Source organism: Miniopterus schreibersii, assembly GCF_964146895.1.
Source record: "Miniopterus schreibersii genome assembly, chromosome: 2".
NCBI lineage: Eukaryota > Metazoa > Chordata > Mammalia > Chiroptera > Miniopteridae > Miniopterus > Miniopterus schreibersii.
In genome coordinates, this window is record NC_138102.1 from 183,192,193 (window position 1) to 183,215,747 (window position 23,555).

At 41.4% G+C, this 23,555-nt stretch overlaps 1 protein-coding gene across 1 annotated transcript in view; it reads left to right on the top strand.

Moving 5' to 3' along the window:
- The window catches only part of MEI1 (meiotic double-stranded break formation protein 1), a gene marked incomplete at both ends in the record, with an annotated part of 62,026 nt that overhangs the window by 15,159 nt on the left and 23,312 nt on the right, over nt 1–23,555 (top strand). The window contains 9 exons of the mRNA XM_081124467.1: nt 3,335–3,449; nt 4,489–4,580; nt 5,332–5,473; nt 7,328–7,439; nt 8,231–8,291; nt 9,745–9,842; nt 12,671–12,856; nt 17,173–17,303; nt 21,627–21,902. Of these exons, the coding sequence (XP_080980593.1) occupies nt 3,335–3,449; nt 4,489–4,580; nt 5,332–5,473; nt 7,328–7,439; nt 8,231–8,291; nt 9,745–9,842; nt 12,671–12,856; nt 17,173–17,303; nt 21,627–21,902 (1,213 nt within the window). The remainder of the gene's footprint in view (nt 1–3,334; nt 3,450–4,488; nt 4,581–5,331; nt 5,474–7,327; nt 7,440–8,230; nt 8,292–9,744; nt 9,843–12,670; nt 12,857–17,172; nt 17,304–21,626; nt 21,903–23,555) is intronic.

Consider the following 23,555-nt stretch of genomic DNA (forward strand, 5'->3'; position numbering starts at 1 on the left):
CACTGAGCCAAACCCTAGGGCTCTGCATGTTTTTAATAGCATTTTTATTTTGTATTTATTTCATGGATGTAACTTTTAAAATCTGTCTTTTGTTTTAGTCTAGACTTTCCCCCCACTTCCTTTCTACTAATTATTCCTTCTGCCTAAAACACTCTTCTGTTAATTCTTTGCATGACTGGCTTCTTTCCATCATTCAAGTCTCATTCAGAGCATCCTTTCCTAGCTGACTGGTTAGGGCTGTTATAGCACCTATGAAACACTTGGTGGTTTTTGTTTATTCTTTTTTTTTTTGTCTGCCCTCAACTATAAGATAATCTTTAAGAGATCAGGGACAATGTCATTTTTTTCACTGTTATATGCCTTGCTCCTAATAGGTAGTCAGTGTATGAATGAAGGCTGTGTGAAAATGGATGACGGGACTAAGAGATCCTGGGGTCAAGATGGGAAATTATTTCTTAGCAAGATGCTTGATGTCTTAGAAAAAAATACTGGAGGAGGAAACTCATATTTATTTATGTCGTAACTTTTATTTTGTTTCCATGTTTTCACTTTTAAAAATTTAACAAAGTAATACATTAAAAAATAAAATATACATAAGGTTTACAATGAAATGGGACAGTTCTCTGTCCTCACTTTTTTTTTTTAATATATCTTTATTGACTTCAGAGAGAGGAAGGGGGAGGGAGAGAGAGAGAGAAACATCAATGATGAGAGAGTTGTCATTGATTGGCTGCCTCCTGCATGCTCCCTGCTGGGGATCAAGCCCAAAACCCAGGCATGTGCCCTGACCAGGAATCGAACCATGATCTCCTGGATCATAGATTGATGCTCAACTGCTGAGCCACACCAGCTGGGCTGTCCTCACTTCTTAAATGAAACTAATTTTAACACATTTTGGTTAGTGCTGGTAATTAATAACCTACATGTAAACAATATTCTTATAATGCTGTTTCTTTATTTGTCAATTTAGGACATTATTTATTGATTTGCCAGTAAGAAAGACCAAGATTTAGCTCACATTATTTTGTCTTCTCTACATTTCCCTAGCATTTTTGCTAGATAGTATTTAATATCTTCAAACCTTTAAATAATATACTTCAAACTTGTATTTTTGTTCCCTCCACTCAAAGCAGTATCTTTTGACTCCCTACTTGGTTAGCTGAGTATATTAGCATCCCAACTCTTCCTTTCCCCTTTCCTCCCTTTCTCCCACTTCTCAGTGTCAGTCAGTTGTACCTTTAATTTTACATTGTAAAGATTGTTCATATTTATACTCTCTTCTTTAACCATAGCTAAGTCTTTGTGATTTGACTCTAGGTTGGTTCTAAAACTTGAAACAAAAAATAGCATTTACATTACAGTGACTCCCATCTGTCTCTTTTCCCCTCTTTGTCCTTTCCTAGATTTGAATCTCTAAATTGGGGCCTGAATCCCAGTGAGGGTGGGATGAGTAAACCAGCAGGGTAATAAAGCATAGAGCAAGATCAGTGTCAATCAGAGGTGCACATGCAGAACTGGAAGTCTCCCAGGAGATCGGCGTTATGGGGCTGGTAGCGCCTTTCAGGCAAGAAGTGGCATTTGAGCTGAGCTATGAGGGATGAGAGAGATTTAGATTTGTGGAAGGACCAGATTTAGCCAGAACATGTTGGTGGGAAAGTGTAGGGGTTACTGAGAGTATAGTAGCCAGTGTGGCCAGTAGTTGTGTGAAGGGGAGTTGTACAAGAAGAATCCAGAAAGCTGGTTGAGTCAGAATTGTAGAGATTGGTGGGTAGGGGGCTGGTTATTAATCCTTAGACTATTTACTTTTGACCTTAATTTTCCAGACGGTTTACTGAGATGGTCTCTCTGAAGTGGAGTGGTTCAGTGGGTCTCTGGGAAGCCCAACTGGAACAAGGAATAAGGAGTGAGAATTGCTGAAAAGAATTTAAAGATGGTGGAACCAGAGCCAGAAATGAAGAAGGAAAGGAGAAATCAAGCCTTAACTGTAGACTGAATGCCTGTTAGAAGGCTGAACAGATTACTCTCAGTGTTCAAAAAAGGCCAAGAGATGAAGGTTAACATAGGTTTCCCTTAGTGCACTGGGTTGAATAGCATCCCTCTAAAATGAGTTAAGATGAGGTCATACAGTGTGGGCTCCTAAATCCAATGATTGGTGACCTTATAAGGAGAGGAGGACTTGGACATACAGTGACAGACACAGACAGAGGGAAGATGGCCATGTGAAGACAGAGGCAGAAATTCGAATTATGCAGCTACCAATGACAAGGATTGCTGGCAACTACAAGAAGCAAGGCAGGATTCTTCCTGGAGCCTTTAGAGGGAGCCAGCACCTTGATTTCAAAACTTACAGCCACCAGAACTATGGAAGAATAAATTTATGTTGTTTTAAGCCATGCAGTTGGTGATAATTTATTACAGCATCCCTAGGAAATCAGTACTGCTACCTTATACCCTGCCAAGTAGTCATTCACTCATTTAACATATTTTTTAATTTAGCACCAACTTACAATGTATCTAGCCCTATTGAGGTAAAGCAAAAAGATGGAACTGGTCCTTGGCTTCTTGGAGCTCACAATTAGACCAGTCAGTGACCCTTGCTTCTCTGAGTCTATAGAGTATGAGGGTTCAAATGGACCCTAAATGTTGCTTTTCACATTTGCCCCCACACACACAATGATTGAATCTCCAAAAGTAGTTTTTAGTCTCTGCTTATAATCCCAAGAATAGGGAGCTTACTTCTTCCTAGAGAATCCCCTCTACCTCTATAGAGTTTTGACTCTTAGAAAGTTATTTCTTATACTGAAATAAAAATCTAGGTCCTGATAACATTTACCTATGGATCCAGTTTTTCCTCCTTAAGTTAACAGCGAATTTGACCCCTCTTCCCCAAGAAGAGCTTATCATTTATTTGAACAGTGACCATTTACATCTCTAGATGCACCTTTGGTTCTAGATAGTACTTCTTTCACCAGGAGGCCCTTCTCAGTGAGAAAACCCACTGTATCTTTAATACAATAATCATAGCCATAGTTATCATTTATAAGGACTTACTATCTATTAAGCATACTACTAAGTGCTTGGCATACATTATGTGATTTGATCTTAGAATAATTATCTGAGGAGAGTACAAACTCTCATTCAATAGATGAGGAAGTAGGGTTAGAGGAATGTGCACAGTTATGCAGCTAGATAAGTGCTGGGGCAAGGACTTTTATCAGAGCAGATCCTGGACCTGTGTTCTCATCAACCACATTGTCCACCATTGCCCGAGAACCTGAGGATATCTTGGAGTGCCCTTACCTTGCTAAGCCTGCCTTTATCTCTCTGGGTGCAGGAAGGACCACCAGAGTGCTCCACCCGTACAGTACAGGGAGCTGCGATCGTTGCTTGAAGCCATACTGAACCGGTGTGCTGATTTCTCCCAGACTCCGCTGAGCAGGAGGTCCCTGGTTAGTGAACTGGGTCTGGAGATCATGCTGTAATGTGTTTTTAGGAGATAATTACCTTACCTTTGTATGCCACTACACCTGTAGTGAGATGTTTATCTTTCCCCCTAACTACAGTGCTGTGAGGCTTAAAAATTGCTGTTTTTATTTTTACAGATTAGGAAACTGAAGCCACAGGGTTAAATAATTTTTCTGTAAAGTTCAAAACTAGAAGTACCTGATTTTGGATAGTAAGTCCCAGGGTTTCTGTACCCAAGCCTACTATACACTTTGTCTTTTATATTATGCAAGCAGATATGGTAAACATGCTCACAATATTATTTAAGGCTGGATTTATTAGAATCTTAAAAAGAATTTGACCGATGTGCAATGTATTGAATTGTTGGCTTTTAATGGTCCATTAAAAGATATTGTTAATGTGAACACTGATTATGTCTTTCAAGATTAACTTTGGAAATTAAGTTCTTCATACCTAATAGAGTCGGGAACTTCTGTATGTTTTGAAGCAGTTAATGTGGGCATTACAGCCAATTAGGCCAATGTCCACCAGCACGTGACAGCTTTCTGGACAAGAGCCAGTCCTGTGGCTCACAGGGAAACAGATGATTAAGGTTCCCCCTTCTACCATTTAAAAAAAATACATATTTTTATTGATTTTCAGAGAGAGGAAGGGAGAGGGAGAGAGAGAGATAGAAACATCAATGATGAGTCATTGATCGGCTGCCTCCTGTACACCCCTTGTTGGGGATCGAGACTGTAACCCGGGCATGTGCCCTGACTGGGAATTAAACCGCGATCTTCTGAATCATAGGTCAATGCTCAACTGCTGAGCCATGCCAGCTGGGCCCTCCTACCATCTTTTAAAGGAGCTATTAGATGTCTAGATTTGTGAGGATATAACCAAGATTCCCTGGATAATGTTAGGTATATAGCAATGCCAGATTTCAGTGTGAGAGGAAGAGGTCTGTAGTCCTCTGGGTACAGACTGGAACACAGAGTAGGTACTTGACCAATAGGTTCCCCTCTCTCCTCCTCACCTCAGGGCCATGCCTCGAGTAGAGATTTGGAGAAGGCCATTCTTCGAAGGGGAAAGTTTCTCCTCAGCACTCTGGAGGGATTTAGAAATGCCTGCAGGTGAGGGGCCCTCTGGTCTGAAATAGTAGTATGGAGGGTGGGCTTGGAAAGGAATCAGACAAAGGATGAAGTTCTAGAAGCAACACTTGATTTCTGATGATTTGCTGCATAGTGAGAGGACTTTGGTTGGGGTAGGGGTTGGGGATATGTGTGGGTGTGGAGATGATGTGTGGAGGAGGTTTGAGGACATGTAGCTAGAGTGGGAGGTTTCTAGAGCTTCCCTTCTGGTGACATTTGTGTTACTGTGTAATGAGGTTTGTCTCATTCAGCTTTGTTCCTTTTCCCAAATAACCTAGCCCTATAGGTGTTCACTGAATGCTTGTTGGATTAATTCAGTTCACATTTACAGTGTTTTGTTAATATCTACTGTGTCTCAAGCCTGGCGCTAGGTAGTGGAAGTTGAAAGACAAGTCAGGTTAGCTACTGCCCACAAGGAGCTCATAGTCTCTTGGGAAGAGACTGTTTTGTGTATATATGTGGAATTCATTAGATTTTTACAGATCCACGGGAAGGCATTTCAGGTAGAGAGAGCAGTGTGTGTAAAGGCAAAGAGATGTGAAACAGCAAACATGATGGTATGTTCAGGGAAGTACCTGTACTATGGTGGAAGAGTCATTTATTATCAGAGAGAAGGTGGGGAGCACGAATTTGGAGAGGCAGCCAAGGACCAGGCCCTCCCTCTTTGAGGAGGATGCTTCTAACCTTTATGTTACATAGGTAGTAGGGATATACTCACACACTGATTTCTCAGGTTGGCTGTGGAATTCCAGAGTGACCCTTCAGCCCAGGAGAATCCATTCACAGCTCCCAGTGCCGAGAAGGAAGACACCTTGGAGGACTTCTCAGAATTTCTTCTCAGGGCCTGCGACTCCCTTTGTATCCCCATGGTGATGGTAGGTTCCCTGAGTCGCAGACAGAATGAAGCTTGAGGAGGAGAAGAATTTGAGAGTGAGCCAGGCCTAGAGACATGAGGCAGTGACTACTCAGCTGGACCTTCTGAGCTTCTCAGCAGGGTGGTTCTCGCAGCCATTTTTCCTTTGGTTTTAAAAACAAAGTGCAGTGTTTCATTGTTACACTAATAGATACCTCTTGAGAAAAGTAGAGAGCAGTAATAATAAAATAAATAGGTAGTGTTTATGGGGTGATAAATGCCTTATATTCATTACCTAATTTGATCATCCCAGTGACCCTGTGAGATGGGTGCTATAATTTCCATTTATTTATTTATTTATTTATTTATTTATTTATTTATTTATTTATTTATTTATGTGTTTATTTATTTATTATTAATCCTCACCCAAGGATGCTATTTTTTCCATTGATTTTTAGAGAGAGTAGAAGGGAAGGAAGGAGGAAGGAGGAGAGAGAGGGAGGGAGAGAGAGAGAAATATCAATGTGAGGAAGACACATTTATTGGTTGCCTCCTGCATGTACCCCAACCAGGGCCAGAGGTTGAACCTGCAACCCAGGCACATGCCCTTGACCCGGAATCAAACCTGTCACCTTCGGTGCACAGGCCAATGCTCCAACCACTGAACCACACCAACCAGGGCTATAATTTTCCCCAATTTAAAAACGATATTGTCATGTTCTTACAGTTATAAAGCAAGTGCATGACGGTACTGAGATTTGAACGCACGTGTCCTGCATAGTAAAGAGCAGTGGTGAATGTCTGTGATCCAGACTGAAACACATATATGTTCTGTATAAGGAGAGGTGGTCACTCTGAAGAGAGACCTGGTCTGGAAGAGCTTCATTTTGAGCTGACTTGAGATGGAAGTGGTAGGAAGATCTGGATCCAGTGCTGTTGACTGTCCAACTGACACTGAGTGAGTCCTGTCCTGTTTGAGGTTTGGACATCCTCTGAGCCTTTGAAGAGTCCCTGTTAGTCAGGATGGCTGTTCCTTGAAGAGGCCTGTGAGCCAGCATGCCAGGGTCTTCAGGCCGGTAACTGTCAGGAGCCATGCGTTGCAGCCCTGACTGGCACACACAAACAGTAACAACACTTAGGCAATTCACATTGATGTCCTCCTCATCTGCTCTGTCTTTCTCCTAGATTTATGAAGTGTTAGAGCTAGATCTAGAACTAGAGCATAGAGTTGTTATTCTTGCTTTGCACTTTTCTGTATTTCATCCTTTATATATTTTCTAATTTTATTTTTTAGAAACTTTGTTAAAAACCAAAGAAACGATATTTTTAAGAATCATGTCTCTGAGGTGCCAGATCTTTACAGATAGGGAACTGAGACCCTGAAAAGGATTGGGTGCAGAGGAGAGGAGGGGAATGACCCAAGGGCAAATAGTGGATTTGTGCAGAGCTCTACTCTTAATCCAGAGCTCTGTCTACTACATCAGGCTGTCTCTTGACTGTTCAAAGATCACATCAAAAATAAATGTGAAGCAGTTTGTAAACTGTATTATTATTACTGTGGCTCTAGTAATAGAAATGTGTGTCACTCTGCATTATCGTTTAGGAAGTACTTCTCACACATCAGATCTCATTTGTTTCTGGGAGGCAGAACTTGTTTCTCCTGTTTTACTCTTTTTGTTACAGAGGCCTGGAGAGGTAAAGTATCTTACATTATTAAGTGATGGATCATAAGCCTTGGATATAGGCTTGTGACTTCAGGTTTCCTTCTGATGAAAGGGTTTAGTCTACTGTTTTAGATTTGATGACAGTTTTGCTAATGATTTTTCTTGAGAGGCTCATTCTGGTGAGCTGTGTTTTCCCCCCTGGTTCTTTTCAGAGGCACTTGGAGCAGGCCACTCACCCAGCCTTGATGGAAGTTTTCCTCTCAATTCTACACAGCCTCTTTGTCATTGTTCCACACATGAAGGAGAAGTTCTCCAAGAAGCTTGGTAGGCAGCAAGTAACTGTAGAAGTTGGGAGGGAAGCATGCACCCTAGGCAGCTGCTCAGATAGTCAAAGAGCATAACCTGTGGATGGGAAGTTTACGTATTTGTTCAGAATCAAAATCCACTCTGCCCAGTGTTGAGTGGAAGGGAATACCATCCGGAAAGCAAAGTCCTTTAAAAGCAGTTCTCAAATTTATTGATACTTCTCTGAGTGTCAAGGAGATTCCAGTTCAAAACCCACAACACCTCTTTCCATATTACTGTCATACTCCATATTCCCTCAGACCTCACAAGATGTTTAGCATCTCTTATGCCTGAACACTGAATGCCTGAAGTACCCCAGTCATTGTGACAACTGAAAACCTCCCCGCATACTTTCAAATGCCTTGTAGGGGCGTGATAGCACTGTGTGAAAGCTGCTGTCTGACTCTGCACTGCTATATGCTTTAGCTCAGATGTGAAGACATTTTGTAAACTGTATTATTACTATTATGGCTATGCAGAATACAGGGAAGAATACGATTATCCCCAACACTGGAGCTCTTGATGTTCTTGTTTAGAATCCTGCTTTTATCTCCGTTTCACAATAACCTGTGAAGTATAGATATTGAAACTGATTCTTAGAGAAGTTAAATAAGTGCTCCAGAGTTGCAAAACTAGGTAGCGATGGAGCAAAATTTGAACCCAGGTCTGCGTGACTTTAAAACTAGTTGTCCTCAGTACCACCCAGACTTGGAAATCTCTGTAATGCATCTGGTTTAAATGCTTTCTGCTTTCCTCCCACTTTTCTCAAGCTGCCTCATCCTTTATACAACTAACTCTGGAACTTAAGGCCAGGTTCTGCAGTGGCCTGAGGTATGTATGGTCTTGGGCAAAATTAATGGTCAAGGAGCCAGCGTCCTTCTTGACTGGACAAGTGGGAATTTCTGAGTGGTGTGGTTTAGTCATAGGAGCGTGCGGGGATTGACACAGTGTCAGAATTACTCAGTAACTGGTGATATGAGCTGGACTTGCTTCTATAGCTTTTATTTGATCTGGTTCTGGAAAGGCTCTCCTTCCATGTGATAATTGGATGGGCATCTATCACATTAAAACTGGATGGGTTCTTAGAGATCATTTGTGTAACCCCTCATTTTACAAATGGGAAAACTGAGGCCTTCCGAGTGTAAGGGATACAGTGTCCATCAAGAAAGAGTCATGCTCTAGTTGCCACCAGCCCAGCAATTCCAGAGGAGAAACCCAAAGTAGAGCGGTTACTACTTCAGTCTGTCTCATTAGGTTCCTTTTTTTTTTTAATTTTTAAAAATTAATTTTTAAAGAGAGGAAGGGAGAAAGAATGAGAGAGAGAAACATCAACTGGTTGCCTCTGATACGCACCTTGACCGGGGATCGAACCCACAACCTGGGCATGTGCCCCGACCGGGAATCAAACCCGCCACTTTTTTGTGTACTGGATGACATCCAGCCAACTAAGCCACACTGGCCAGTGCTAGAGCAGCCTTCTTTACCTTCCCATTTATGATTTGCCACCTGTCTCTGCATGTACTTGGCAGGTTCCATTTGTTACTGTGTACAGCCCGCAAGGTGACCACAGTGTAGTATCTAGCGCTAGCTCTCTTGTCATGTCTCTGAATAGAACACACAGTATTCAGGAGAAAATATGGGGATCCATCTGGATTCAGAGTCACAACTGTGGATGTTTGTAGTTCTCCTTACCCCTCTTGGGTTCAACAGCTTCCTTTCTAGTACTACTCAGCCCTTTCCTGACCAAGGAGCACTTTTTTGTTTCCGTGTTTTGTGAAATTGGAATTTAGTAGTCCTCCTTGATTTATTTTTTCAGCAGCTTTTTAGTTAATACCTGTATGGACGAAGTGCCTAAGTTATAGCTCTGGGCAGCAAGTTCCATATTTACTTTTTTTTTTAACCCTCACCCGAGGACATGCTTAGACAGAGGAAGGGTGAGAGGGAGGGAGGGAGGGAGGGAGGCAGGGACAAACATTGATCCTTTGTCTTCCGTAAGCTTCCCGACTGGGGATCAAACCCAACACCAAGGTATGTGCCCTGATTGGGAATCGAACCTGTGACCCTTTGGTCCTCAGGCCAATGCCCTAACCATTTAGCCACACTGGCCAGGGCTCCATATTTACTTTTTACAGCCACCTTCTGACCTCCTATACCCGGGCTGTGGTTAGAATGTCACTGGGCTCTGGCACAAAGCAGTGGCACCCCAGTACATGGTAGGGATAATACTGTCCCAGCCAAAGTAGCAATATCTTCTCTTGTTCTGTCTTCGTTTTCTCCCTCTAAGTCACTCAGCCCTAAACCTGGTGTGTTCCAGTTTCCTCTACTACTTATGCATCAACCTCCTCTCAGCTCCGGAGAATACAGAACCACCTTCCCAAGAAGGTAAGATGCTGCTGTTTGATTATTCATGAGGTCTGCGGTGGTCTTTAGAGTCTAGATACCTTATTGTTTGGCTGGGTAGTGAGTCAGTTCAATAATAAGTTCCCTTTGCTTGAAGCTGCCCAGAGGAGCCATGGAATCATGGAATGATGGAACTATCGGCTGATTTCTAGGGAGGTGAGATAATAGAATCAGAAAATGATGGGATCCAAGACTCCTGGAACCTTAGACTCTAAGGGTTGAGAAGGACCCTAAAGCTCATCAAGCCCAATTCCTCCCTCAACCATCTACTCTGTCACCGTCTCCCCTACACCAGACCGCTTGCTCTCTGCTTGTTACCTTCAGAGATTCCTGCTCAAAATGTCTTGAACAGCCTGTTTTTTTTTCTTCCTTCATTCAAGAAATATTTCTTGAGTATCTGCTGTGAGTTAGACTGTATTCCAGGCTCTGGTAATACAGCTAGGGATGCAGAGTCCTGTTCTCATGGAGTGGGAGAGGCAGACAGTGAACACATAAATACAGTGGCAGGGATAGATAGGTGCTATGAAAAAATAAAACTGGGTAAAAGGATAGAGGGTGATGGAGGAAGGAGATACATGTCAGATAGAGTGGTCAGGGAAGACCTCCATGAAGAGGTGACATTTTAGCAGAGGTCTGAGTGAGGTAAAGGAAGCCCAGGCAGAATGCAGGGCTGACAGCGCAAAGTTTTTCCTTTGGTTGAATATTCAGTGAGCTTCTGCTACATGTTAGGGGAGGCCTAGATGCTGCTGGGGATACGATATGTTCTTTGTCCTAAGGAGTTCCTCTATCCTAGACCTCTCTCTCGGTGTAACATAAAACAATCATTATTTTATTCATTCAACAAATATTATATAATCCTTTTGGGTAAGACTTAGTGCTGCTCATGTTTCCTCTTTTTACATTTATGAAAGACTGTCATCTCTCTCGCTTCCCAAACCTCTCTTTCTCTTTTGTCTTTCTGAGACACCATGCTGAGAGAGAGAAGCCCAGGTGAGCGTGAGCATTTTCATCCCTTCCAACATGGCTTTGCTCCTAGTTCTCTCACTATCCTGCCACTCCTCTCCCCGTGCTCCACAGCTCTCTGCCTGTTCGGGTATGGTCTGGTCTGCAGAGAGAACAGCACGATGATTTCTGCCATGGTGGTAGCCTAAGGCCATGGTGGAGCCACATCACAACAGCTTCTGGTGCTCACCAATGCCAGCCCCACTGCTGATGGCAGCTCTCTTTCTTGTTCAGATATGGGCAGCTCCACATATCTGCCCCCTTGGACTCTGAGACGTCATCAAATCTCAGAGCACCAGGAAGAGCAACAGACCTATTACAGACAGACTGCTTCTCTAAAATAATCAGAAGAGCCTTAGCCAGTTTGGCTCAGTGGTTGGAGCGTTGACCCCCAGACTGAAGGGTCCCAGGTTCAATTCTGGCCAAGGGCATGCATGTACCTTGGTTGCAGGCTCGATCCCTGGCCCCTGATCAGGGCTTGTGCAGGAGTCAACCAGTCAATGTGTCTCTCTCACATTGATGTTTCCCTCTCTCTCTCTCTTCCCCTTCTACTCTCTCTGAGAAGCAATGGAAAAAATATCCTTGGGTGAGGATTAAAAAAGTAATAATAAAAATAAAATATCATCAGAGAGGGCAGGTGGATGCCTGAGGCTAAGAGATATTAGTTTCATTATCATCAGAATGCTCATAGTGTGCTTTGGTGGAAAAAGCACTAAACTTAGGTAACCTGACCTGGCTCTGCTGCCACGTTGCAGTTGGGACAGCCTCAATTTTCACCCTCCACTTAGGCCTGTCCCTGCGCTTGCAGGACAGACTCTTCCCTTTGACTTCCAGTTTGGACCCTTTTCAGTCTCTCGTCCTCTAGCCAGTCTCCACCCATGCTGGAAGGATCTATCTGAAAACCAGGTCTCAGCTTCTTAATTCTCCTGGCCTTCAGCCTTGGTCCCCAAACATTAGTCTGTGGGGCACTGCCAGACAGTGATGGAGTTTTTTCCGATCTGTGATGAAATGTGGAAAATTAGGATAATGTAGTAAATTTTCCATAATGTTGACTTTACTCAAATTTTAAGCTCTGAGGTCCTTTTCTTTCATACTCTTTGGTATTAAAGTACCCTTCCTTTTATTAAACAGAGGTTTCATAAGAAATCTAGGAATCTGCTCTCAGGATAAAATCCAAATTCTTTACTCAGCAATCAAGGTCTTTCACAGTCTAGCTACAAATTACATCACACAGTTCTGCAACTTCTGACGCTCCACATCTATTCACTGACGGTCCAATCACACTGAACTCCTTCCTGCCCCATAAACATGACATGTCTTATGCCTCCGGGCCTCTGAACACCTTGCTTCCTGTCCCTAGTTTCTCTTCCTTTCCTTCTCTGCCTGCTTTCTGTTCATCCTCCACAGTTCCCTCGTTTGAGCTTGTTCTCCTCATTCCAGGAGGCATGAGGCACACCCTCTTCCACTTGAACATGGCACTGCAGTTATTTGTCTCATTATATGTTTTTACCCATCAGCTGCCTGGAGGTAGGGCCTGTGTCCCACAGCCTGGCCTAGAGTAGACACTCAGTGAACATTTGTTGAATGAATGAATGAATGAATGAATGAATGAATGAATGAATGAATCTATCTATCCATGTCACCTTTAGTCTCTCCTAGTTGGCTGAAAGCTGTTTAAGGAAGAGGGGATTCCGATTTGCTTTTATCCTGCATGTACCCTTGCTAACTTGTGCAGTACTCCTCATGTAGTAGATACTCATGTGCTCATTACCTCCTCTCCTGTGTTCTCCCACTTTTTTCCTCCCCAGAACTCTCTGCATTGTCTGAGGTCCTACAGCACGGGCTGCCTCAGATAAGCAGCAGGAGCCCTGAAAGCCTTGCCCTCCTGTCAGATTGCCAATATGTGGAGGGAGCTGCTCGCCAGAGACAGTACTGCATCCTGCTCCTCTTCTACCTGGCCTATATCCATGAGGACAGGTCAGTGCCCAGAGCTGGTGGCTGGTGGTGGGTTCTGGGAGCCACATCTGCACCTCAATTCAATTTAATAAATATTTACTGAGGTGTCTTCTCCATGCCTGGTGCTGGGCACTGGGGACACAGAAATAAGTGAAAAATGGGTTGTATTACTGAGGGGTTTATATCTTAGAGTGGGCAGGTTAAGACAGGTGGGTAGTCACAGTGCTGAGAGATAGAGGCCTAGAATGCTAATGAGAATTTCTTGTAATCTTTGAGGGTATTTGTACACAGAAAAAAATTCAGTGATTTTCTTTGGTTTTAAGAATTGCTATACAATTTATTAAAATTTCAAAATCAAAGGGCTATTCCTTAAGCTTAAAAAAAATTATTTATTGAGGTAAAATTCACATTACATTAACCATTTTAAAGTGAAATATTTAGTGGCATTTAGTACATTCACAATGTTGTGCAACCACCACCTGTCTAGTTCCAAAAACATTTCCCTCACTCCAAAGTAAAACCTGTTAGCTGTTAAGCAGTCACTCCCCATTCATTCCTCTGCTCAGCTCCTGGCAACCAGCAGTCTGCATTCTGTCTCCATGAATTTACCTGTTCTGAACATTCTGTATCTTGTAGATAGAATCATATAATGGTGGCCTTTTGTGCCTGCCTTCTTCTGTTTAGCATAATGTTTTTGAGATTCATCCAGTAAACATATTTGTAGCATGTATCATTACTTTATTCTTTCTTATTGCTGAATAATATATTACTGTATGTACATGCCACAGTTGTTCACTCATTCATTGATTGATGGGCATTTGGGCTGTTGTGAATAGTGATGCTTGAAGACGTGTGTGTACTGTTTTTGTTCGAGTATTTGCTTTTTAATCCTTTTCTGTACATATCAGGTGTAGAATGGAGGAGTCATATGGTAGCACTATGTTTAACTTTTTGAGGAACTTTGAAATTGTTTTCATAGGGTTGCTCCATTTTACAGTCCCACCAGCAATATTTGAGTGTTCTGTTTTCTCCATATCCTTGCCAACACTTGTTTGTTTCTGTGTTGTTGTTTTTTATTATAGCCATTCTAGTGAGTATGAAGTGGTATCTCACTGTGGCTTTGATTTGCATTTTCCTAATGACTAATGATGTTGAGCATCTTTTCATGTGCTTATTGACCATTGTTTATCTTCTTGGAGAAATTCAGATCTTTTGCCCATTTTTTTAAACTCAGTTGTCTTTTATTGTTGACTTGTAAGTTTTTTATATGTTTGTTATCAGATGTATGATTTGCACATCTTTTTCTCCCATTTTGTTACTCTTTTCACTTTCCATATGGTAGTCTTTGAAACAACAGTTTTTTATTTTGATGAAATCAAATTTTAATTTTGATTAAATTTGTCTATTTATTCTTTTGTCATTTGTGCTTTTGGTGTTGATTCTAAGAAACCATTTTCTAACCCAAGGTCATGAAGATTTACTCCTATATTTTTTTATATAGTTCTTTTCTTTTATAATTTTAGCTCTTACATACAGATTTATGATCCGTTTTTTAAAAATATATCTTTATTGATTTCAGAGAGAGGAAAGGAGAGGGAGAGAGAGATAGAAACATCAATGATGAGAGAGTCATTGATCAGCTGCCTCCCACATGCCCCCGACTGGGGATCAGGCCCACAACCTGGGCATGTGCCCTGACCCAGAATCGAACTCCGATTGCCTGGATCCTGGGTTGATGCTCAACCGCTGAGCCATGCCAGTCGGGCTATGAAGCATTTTGAGTTAACTTTTATGTATAGTGTGAGGCAGGGGTCCAAATTCATTCTTTTGCATGTGTCCTTCCAGAACCACTTATTGAGAACGCTATTTTTCCCCCATTGAATTGTCTTGACACCCTCATTGAAAATCACTTGGCCCAAATGATTCCCTAAAAGATTTTTTCCTTATTTTTAAAATCAGGCATAATGTAAAAATTCAAGTAAAATGGTTGGGTATAAAGTTAAAATATTTCTGCATACACCTGCCAGAGTTGAGTTAACTACCGTTAGGTACCTTCCATGAACTATTCTGTGCATTAACAAACACATATATGCCCTTTCTTTGAAATACAGGATGGGCAAATGTAGATTTATAGTTGTAATACAAATAAATAATACAATAAATAATAAATAACAATATAAGAATAAACTCTGTGTTTCGTGCACTCACAACTGTAAACCTACTTTTGCCCAGCCCTATACAGTCACAATGTATTACCATCACCATCATCCATTTCTAGAACTCTTTTCATCTTGCAAATCTGAAATTCTGTACCTATTAAACAATAACTCTCTATTCCCTGCTTCCCCCATCCCCTGGCAACCACTGTTCTACTTTCTGTGTATGATTTCGACTACACTAAGTACTTCAAATAAGTGGAATCATACAGTTTTTACCTTTTGGGGACTGGCATATTTCATTAAGCAAAATGTTCCCAAGATTCACCCATGCTGTAGCATATATCAGAATTTCTTTCCTTTGTTGGGCTGAATAATATTACATTGTATGTATATACCACATATTGCTCATTCTTTTAGCATCTATCTATGGACAGTTGGGCTGCTTCTATCTTTCATGTATGGTGAATAATGCTGCTGTGAACATGGGTGCACAGATACCTCTTTGAGACCCTGCTTTCAGTTCTTTGGGGTGTATGCCCCAAAGTGGAATTGCTAGCTCATCTGGTAGTTTTAATTTTTTGAGAAAATACCATGCTGTTTTCTACAGTGGCTGTATCATTTTATGTTCCCACCAACAATGCACAAGGGTTCAATGTTTCCACATCATCTCTAACACTTGTTATTTTCTCTTTTTCTGATAGTAGCCGTCCTAATGGATGTGAGGTGGTTAATATCATAGTTTGGGTTTGCAATCTCTAATAATTAGTGATGTTGAGGATCTTTTCATGTGCTTATTGACCATTTGTATATATATATTTCGAGAAATGTGTACTCAAGTCCTTTGCTCACTTTTGAAGCAGATTCATATTTTTTATTGTTGAGGTTTAGGAGTTTTATACATACTCTGGACCTTCATTTGTTATTAGATATGTGATTTGCAGATACTTTCCCATTCTGTGGGTCGCCTCTTTATTCTGTTGATACTGTTTTTTGATGCACAAAATTTATAAACTTTCACAAAGTCCAATTTGTCTATTTTTTCTTTTGTTACCTGTGCCTTTGATGTCATATCCAAGAAATTGTTGCTAAATCCAATGTCAGGAAACTTTTGCCTTCTGTTCTCTTCGAAGAGTTTTATAGTTTTAGGTCTTACATTTATGTCTGAATCCATTTGGGGTTAATTTTTTTTATATTGTGTTAGGTAAGTGTTCCAACTTCATTCTTTTGCATTTGATATCCAGTTTTCCCAGCACCATTTGTTGAAAAGACTGTCTTTTCTTCATTGAATGGTCTTGGCACCCTTGTTGAAAATCATTTGACCATATATGTGAGGGCACAATACTGTTAACTAAACTTTATTCATATTTCACCAGTGTTTTCTCTACTGTTTCTTTTCTGTTCTAGGAACAATCTAGGATACCACATTGCATTTAGTATTACCCATTAAACATTTTTTTGTACTTAATCTGATAGGTGAGACATACTCATGGTAGAAAATTTAAAAGGTATAAAAAGATATGTAGCCTGGCTGGTGTGGTTCAGTGGCCGAGCATTCGCCCTATGACCCAGGAGATCTTGGTTTGATTCCTGGTCAAGGCAAATGCCCTGGTTGCAGGCCCAATCCCCAGTGGAGGGTGTGCAGAAGGCAATCGATCAGTGACTCTCATCATGGATGTTTCTATCTCTCTCTCTCCCTCTCCCTTCCTCTCTCTGAAATCAATAAAGACATATTTAAAAAAAAAAAAAAAGATATATAGTGAAAAGTAAGTCTCTTTCTTACCTTCATCTCCCTTGCATATACAAGCATAGATGTCTTCCTCCCGCCAGAAATTAGCTCATTGAACACACGAATGTTTAGTGATAAATACAGGAATAGAGGGGTGGACTGACTGCCAGAGTGGGGCCTTCAGACCCTCAGAAGTAGCATCCTTCTTTTTAACAATGCTTGTCCAGCCAGCTGATGTTTCACTGTCTAGTTTCACCTCTGGTCCCTAACACCTTGCACAAAGCGTAGAGCCATGTGTTGTATGTGCAATAATGCTTTGTAAGTATATATGGCACTCTCTTTGTGCAAGGTGTCATTAGGCTGTGGGCATGCTGGAGCAGAATGACAGTGGCTAAGGGAGGATGTGGCAAGCTATCTCTGCCTTTCTCACTCAGACTCTCTTTGATTGACAGGTTTGTCTCAGAGGCAGACTTATTTGTGGCTGTGCAAAGCTTCCTCCTGTCTCTGCGGGACCAGGGTGAGCTCCCTCCACTTGTGGTTTTCAGAGCATCCATCTATCTGCTTGCAATCTGCCAGGACAAAGATGATGCGCTAGATGAGGTATGGGCCAAAACTCCTGGCACTCTTCCTCCTCCTGCACCTTGTACACTGTGGTTTCTTGGGAGACCATGATGTTATATGTATAGAGAAGTGGGATGGGGGGGGGGGGGACACGGGGAGAGAAAGAGAGAGTTGGGGGAGAGGGAGAGGGGAGAGTGCTGACATACACAGAGCCTATGTAATTTAGTTAATTTTCTCAACAGTCCTGGGAGGAAGATATTATTATTTCTTATTTCTTATTTTGTTTTGTTTTGTTTTGTTAATCCTCACCTGAAGAGAGGGGGAGAGACAGAGAAAGAAACATTGATGTGAGAGAGACACATCAATTGATTGCCTCCCTCACATGCCCCAACTGGGGCCAGGGATCAAACCTACAACTGAGGTATTTGCCCTTGACTTGAATCAAACCTGAGACCCTTCAGTCCGCGGGCCGATGCTCTAATCGCTGAGCCAAACCAGCCAGGCTATTATTTCCTTTTTACAGACGAGAAAATCAAGACTTGGGTTAAAGTCATTTTCTCTAGGTCACACAGTTGATCGATGGGGGAGCCGGGATGCCAGCTCAGAATTGACCAACTCCCAAGGCTCTTTTCTTAGTACCAACTCCAGTTAGTGAAGGAGGAGAGTGTGAGGGATTTCCTTCTGGTAACAGTTTATCAAACGAAGTGGGTTGCTGGGACCCAGATCATTGCTAATCAGGCTGATCTCTCAAATCACTTTTAATGGTGGTTGTGTATGTACAAGTTTTCTCTTCTCTAGCTTCTTTATAAACTCTTGGGGATCAAGGACTATGTCTGACTCATCACTGAATCTCTCTCCTTTTTCATTGAAGATTACTTCTACTGTTTAGACGTAGACCCTTCAGCCTCAACCTGAGGATACTCTTCCTTCACTGACTATTAATTTTGTCTCTTTTTAAAAAAAATGTTTTGTGGTGTGTTTTTTAGAGAGGAAGGGGGGGAGAGAGATAGAAACATTGATCAGCTGCCTCCTACACGCCCCCTACTGGAGATCGAACCTGCAGTCTTGGTATGTGCCCTGACTGGGAATAGAACTGGTGACCTCTTGGTACATGGGATGAAGCCCAACCAACTGAAACACGCAGGCTAGGCTTGCCTCTTTTTGATTACTGTAGGGGCAAGTATAATATAAGCAAACTTGGTTTAATTTGAATGGAAGCAGAACGGTGTAGTGGAAGGCAATGGATTTTCAAGTAAGATAGACCTACGTATACAGTGTCCCATTGTCTGTCTTTTTTGTGGTATTATCATCCATTGGTGATCATTGCCTTGATTCATTCTCTCATTAGGGATTGCAAAATAATAATATCCTAACTTTGTCATTCTCTCTTTGTTTACTTTGTTTATTAACTAGAATACTTGTATAAAAATAATCTTCCCTCATGATTATTTGGTTACTATGAATGGTAGATTGTATAGGAAGAATAGGTTGAATGTTTGATCCTTTCCCTTTAATTACCAATTTTAAAGAAATGAATTGGTTGCCTAGCATTCTCCAAAGGTGATCAAGGAGATTTTTTTAAATATTGTTATGAACTCATGGATTTAAAAATGTTTGATGTTTCAATCCACTACAGTTATTAGCATTTTGAGGCTCAAATTGTTCTATCTTTGGCTAGTGGGAGCCTATTCATGGTAGTTCCTAAGTTCTTTTGACACAACCCTAGTAGCCTTTAACAGAGTTTGGGCCTTATAGTATGACGAGATACTTCATGAGGACCTCCAATAGGAGGCGTCTCTGGGGAATGGATATTTCAGTCTCAAGCCCTGCTTATTCTTGGAAGCTCTTTCTTTTCAGTAACTTCTCTCTAGTTTTATCAGCATTTTCTAAGCCCTTGAACACTACTCAAATAAATAAGCACATGATTTTTTATTTGTTTCTCAACATTTTAGCAACTCAGACAATGTGGAATGACCACTTGACATGTGCCAGGTGCCTTTTGGGGCCATCAGGGTTGAGGTGAATCCAACACGTTCTCTACCCTCAGGAAGCACTAGTTTGCCAGGAAAAACAAAAATATTTCCTATAAGGCAGATAACTACAGCAATGAGTACTCTCCTGGAGCCTGAAGGATGGCCAAGAGCTACAAAAGCACATGGGAGATTGTTGCACCAGGAGAGGCTTCCTGGAGGAAACTGAGTGAAGGGAGAATTTTCAGGCTGAGAGGAGAGCAAGATTTAAGATACAAAATTGGGAAGTTGCCCAGTCTAAACAGTCAAGGAAGGGAGCCTAGTTTAGTGTGCCTTTGCTAAGACGTGGGAGACAGTAGAGAGAAGCCAGAAAGGTAGACTTATATCTTTAATAATATGCTTGAAAATGAAATTAAGAAAAAAATTCCATTTACAATAGCATCAGTAAATAATATGCATAGGAAAAATATTTAACAAAAAAAGTGCAAGGACTTCTACCCTGAAAATTACAAAACATCATTGAAATAAAGACCTAAATAAATAGATATTCTTATGTGTTCATGAATCAGAAGACTTAATAGCCAGTTATAAGATAAGTAAGTTCTGGGTATGTAATATACAACGCAGTGATTATAGCTAACAATAATACTATTTTGTATATTTGAAAGTTTCTAAGAGATTAGATCTTAAAAGTTTTCATCACAAGGAAAAAAATTTTGTAACTATGTGAGGTAGTAGATAGTAACTAAACTTATTGTGTTAATCATCTCACAATGTATACATTTATTAGATCCTGATATTGTACATCATAAATTTATACAATGTTATGTGTCAATTTTATCTCAATAAAACTTGAAAAGAAAAGAAGACTTAATAGTGTTCAAATGGCCATACTCCCCAAATTGATCTATAGATTCAGCACAATCCCAATTAAAATTCTTGCCTTTTTTTTTTTTCAGAAATGGATAAGGTGATCCTAAAATTCATAAAGAAATGCAAGAGACCCAAATAGCCAAAGTAATATTAAGAAAGAAGACCAAAGTTAGAGGATGCACACTTTTTAAAAAAATATATTGATTTTTGAGAGAGAGGGAGGAATGAAGAGAGAAGCATCAATTTGTTGTTCCACTTAATTATGCATTCAGTGGTTGATTCTTGCATGTGTTCTAATGAGGGATCGAATCCTCAACCTTGGTGTATTGGGATGACTCTCTAACCAACTGAGCTACCCAGCCAGGGCAGGACTCACACTTTATAAAAAAAAAAAAATTATTTATTTGAGAAAGAGAAAGGAAAGGAGAGAGAAACATTAATTTTTGTTGTTCCACCTATTTATGTACCCCCATTTGATTCCTGCATGTGCCCTGACCAGGTATCGAACCCGCAACCTTGGCAACCTTGGTGTGTCAGGACGATGCTCCAACCAGCTGAGCCACCTGGCCAGGGCAGGACTCACACTTTTTAATTTCAGAGCTACACTAATCAAGACAGTGTGGTTTTGGCATAAGAAAATACATCTAGATCACTGGAATAAAATTGAGAGTCCAAAAATAAACCCATATATTTATGGTCAGTGATCTTTGATAAGGATGACAAGACAATTCAATAGGGAAAGAATAGTCTTTTTAAAAAAATGGTGCTGGAACAACTGGATAAACACATGTAAACAATGAAGTTGGACCTATACTTCATACTCTACACAAAAATTAACTCAAAATGGATCAAAGGCCTAAATGAAAGGACCAAAAATATAAACTATAAAACTCTTAGAAATCATATTAAGGAATTTGAACTTTGTTATATGTGCAATGGGAAGAGAGAGGACTTTGAGGGTTAATAAATGATTCAACACATCTTTTGCTGCGTCTGTGCCAGGCCCTATACCAGGTGTTCACAGATTAATCTGCCACAGTCCCTGCCCTCAAGTAGTTCAAGTCTAGTATAAGAAGTAGACAGATATGCTGACAACTACAGCACACTCTGTTAAGTATATTTGTAGAGCTCAGTTTTTCAGCCTTAGCACTATTAGCATTTTACGTAGCATAATTCTTTCCTGTAGGAGGCTGTCCGGTGTTTTATAGGATGTTTAGTGGTACCCCTACTCTCTCCCACTAGATGTCAGTAGTGGGACTCTCCTAATCAAGACCATCAAAAATGTCTAAACATTTCTGAATGTCCCCTGGGGAGAAAAATCACCCCCAGTTGAGAACCACTGTCATAAGGTAAGCACAGTGGGGTTTTCTCCCAGGAGCGCACTGGGGTGAGCCAGTGGAGGTGTCCTGGAGTACTGAGATGCCAGTGCATTTTTCCCAGTTATATCTTGGCTATCTTTGTTGGGGTCTCTTGGGTCTTCTGCAAGGTTTATTTAGCCTTTTTCTTTCTTTGCCTCCAGGTTGTGGTCAGTGCCATCAGAAAATTTCTAGAGAGCATCCCAGACCTGCACCTCATCTACACCCACCACCCCCTCCTGCTCAGGTTCTTCCTGTTGTATCCAGAGCTGATGAGTAGGTTTGGGCATCGTGTCCTGGAACTTTGGTTCTCCTGGGAAGAGAGCAGCTGTGAGGAGCTGGATGATGTCCCTTCTGCTGGACATCCCATCCTTCCTGCCAGCTTAGCAGCCCTGTTCCACATACTCAAAAGCAGCCCCAGCATCCTGCTTATTTTGCTAGTAGGTGACCACTTGCTCATTTCTGAGATAGTGGGCTTTCTCTCTCTCTCTCTCTCTCTCTGGGAGCTGGTTTACTGAGGTTAGGAGGCACCAGCAGCTGCTTCTGCCCACCTCTGGACGTAATGCTGTTCCCATGTGAGTAGGAAGTCCTTTTGGCTGGCAGGTACCTCGTTTCTGTTAGTCTGTACCCTGTCCTAAGTCTGATGGAAGTCTTCTCACTGAGAGATATGTGCTTCTGTACTCCCCAGGGAATATAGCTATGAGATGCTGATCTCAGCCACCATTCCCTCTCACCTCCCTGTTTTCTCTAAAGCAGATTTTTCTAAGAAGGGTTTAATATCAAAGGAAACCCCTGGGACATATAGATGGAGATGTCTGATTGTAGAGGGACTGTGCCTCTCTTCTGCAATGACTAACATGATAATGGTACACATGCAACACACTCCCTTGGGCATACCCAGAATAATCAGAACACCCCATTGCTTTTTTAAGAAGTAGGACATTTCTATAATTCCAATCAGGTATATCAATAAGTAGGCTGCCTGTTGTCTGCAGTTTCTAACACACTGACTTTAACTTCGCCTTTTTTCTTTGATTCAAGAAAGCACATTGAAAGTAAATTAACGAGAGTGATATTATTATACAGGTAACTGTTGTAACTTACATATTAAAAATTATTTGCATGCCCTGGCCGGTGTTCTTAGTGGTTAGAGCATCAGCCTATGCACCCAAGGGTCGTGGGTTTGATTCCCAGTCAAGGGCACATACCTGGGTTGCATTGGCCCCTCCTTAGTCCAGGAAGAATGACACAGCCCATCAGAGACAATGAGATTCCTTTCGTGTTCTTATCATCAACAAACACGATTCCCTGACTTTATTGGAGTGATGTGGTGAAAATAACACTTGCATGTTATATATCCCACATCCTTAGGTACCTATCTCTGTCCACATTCACATGTGCACACACTCCCACTCAGACTTAAATCTTCACCTCCCATCCCTAAGATCTGTCATCTTGTCAAGTCACATGTGTTGGTTTGATAAGGACCACATTCATGCTTTGGCTTCCTTGGAGGAAGAAAAATGGAGAAGAAGGAATGGGTTAAAAATAAAGCATTAGTGCATAGGGGAGGAAAGCAAGATGGGACACCAGAGGGAGTGGCTAATGAACAGAGCTAAGATAATGGATTTTCTTTGTCAGATGAAGTATTCCTCACACATAGTAGGTACTTTATTTGCTGACCCATTGTATTAGGGATCTGGACAGATACAAATCTCTCAAAAAGGTGGGAGGTGGTGGAGAATTTGGATCCTCTGAGAGACATACTAATGATGGTATCTTATTTTTTTTCCTTTTAAAAGGGTGAAGAAATAGGTTGAGAGAGATTTGCCCAAGGTCGCAAGAGTTAAGATTAAAACCCAGATTTTTACTCTGTAATGTTCTTTCCAGTAAACTGAGCTAACTCTCAGAACAGAGAGAAACCAACCCTGATCCAGTGTTCCATCTAATGGGAGAGCTGTTTGAGCGCTGGGGGTTGTTAACCTAAAAATAAAAGGCCAGCCCAGCCGGCGTGGCTCAGCGGTGGAGCATTGACCTATGATCCAGGAGATCTTGGTTCGATTCCTGGTAAAGGCACATGCCCAGTTTGCAGG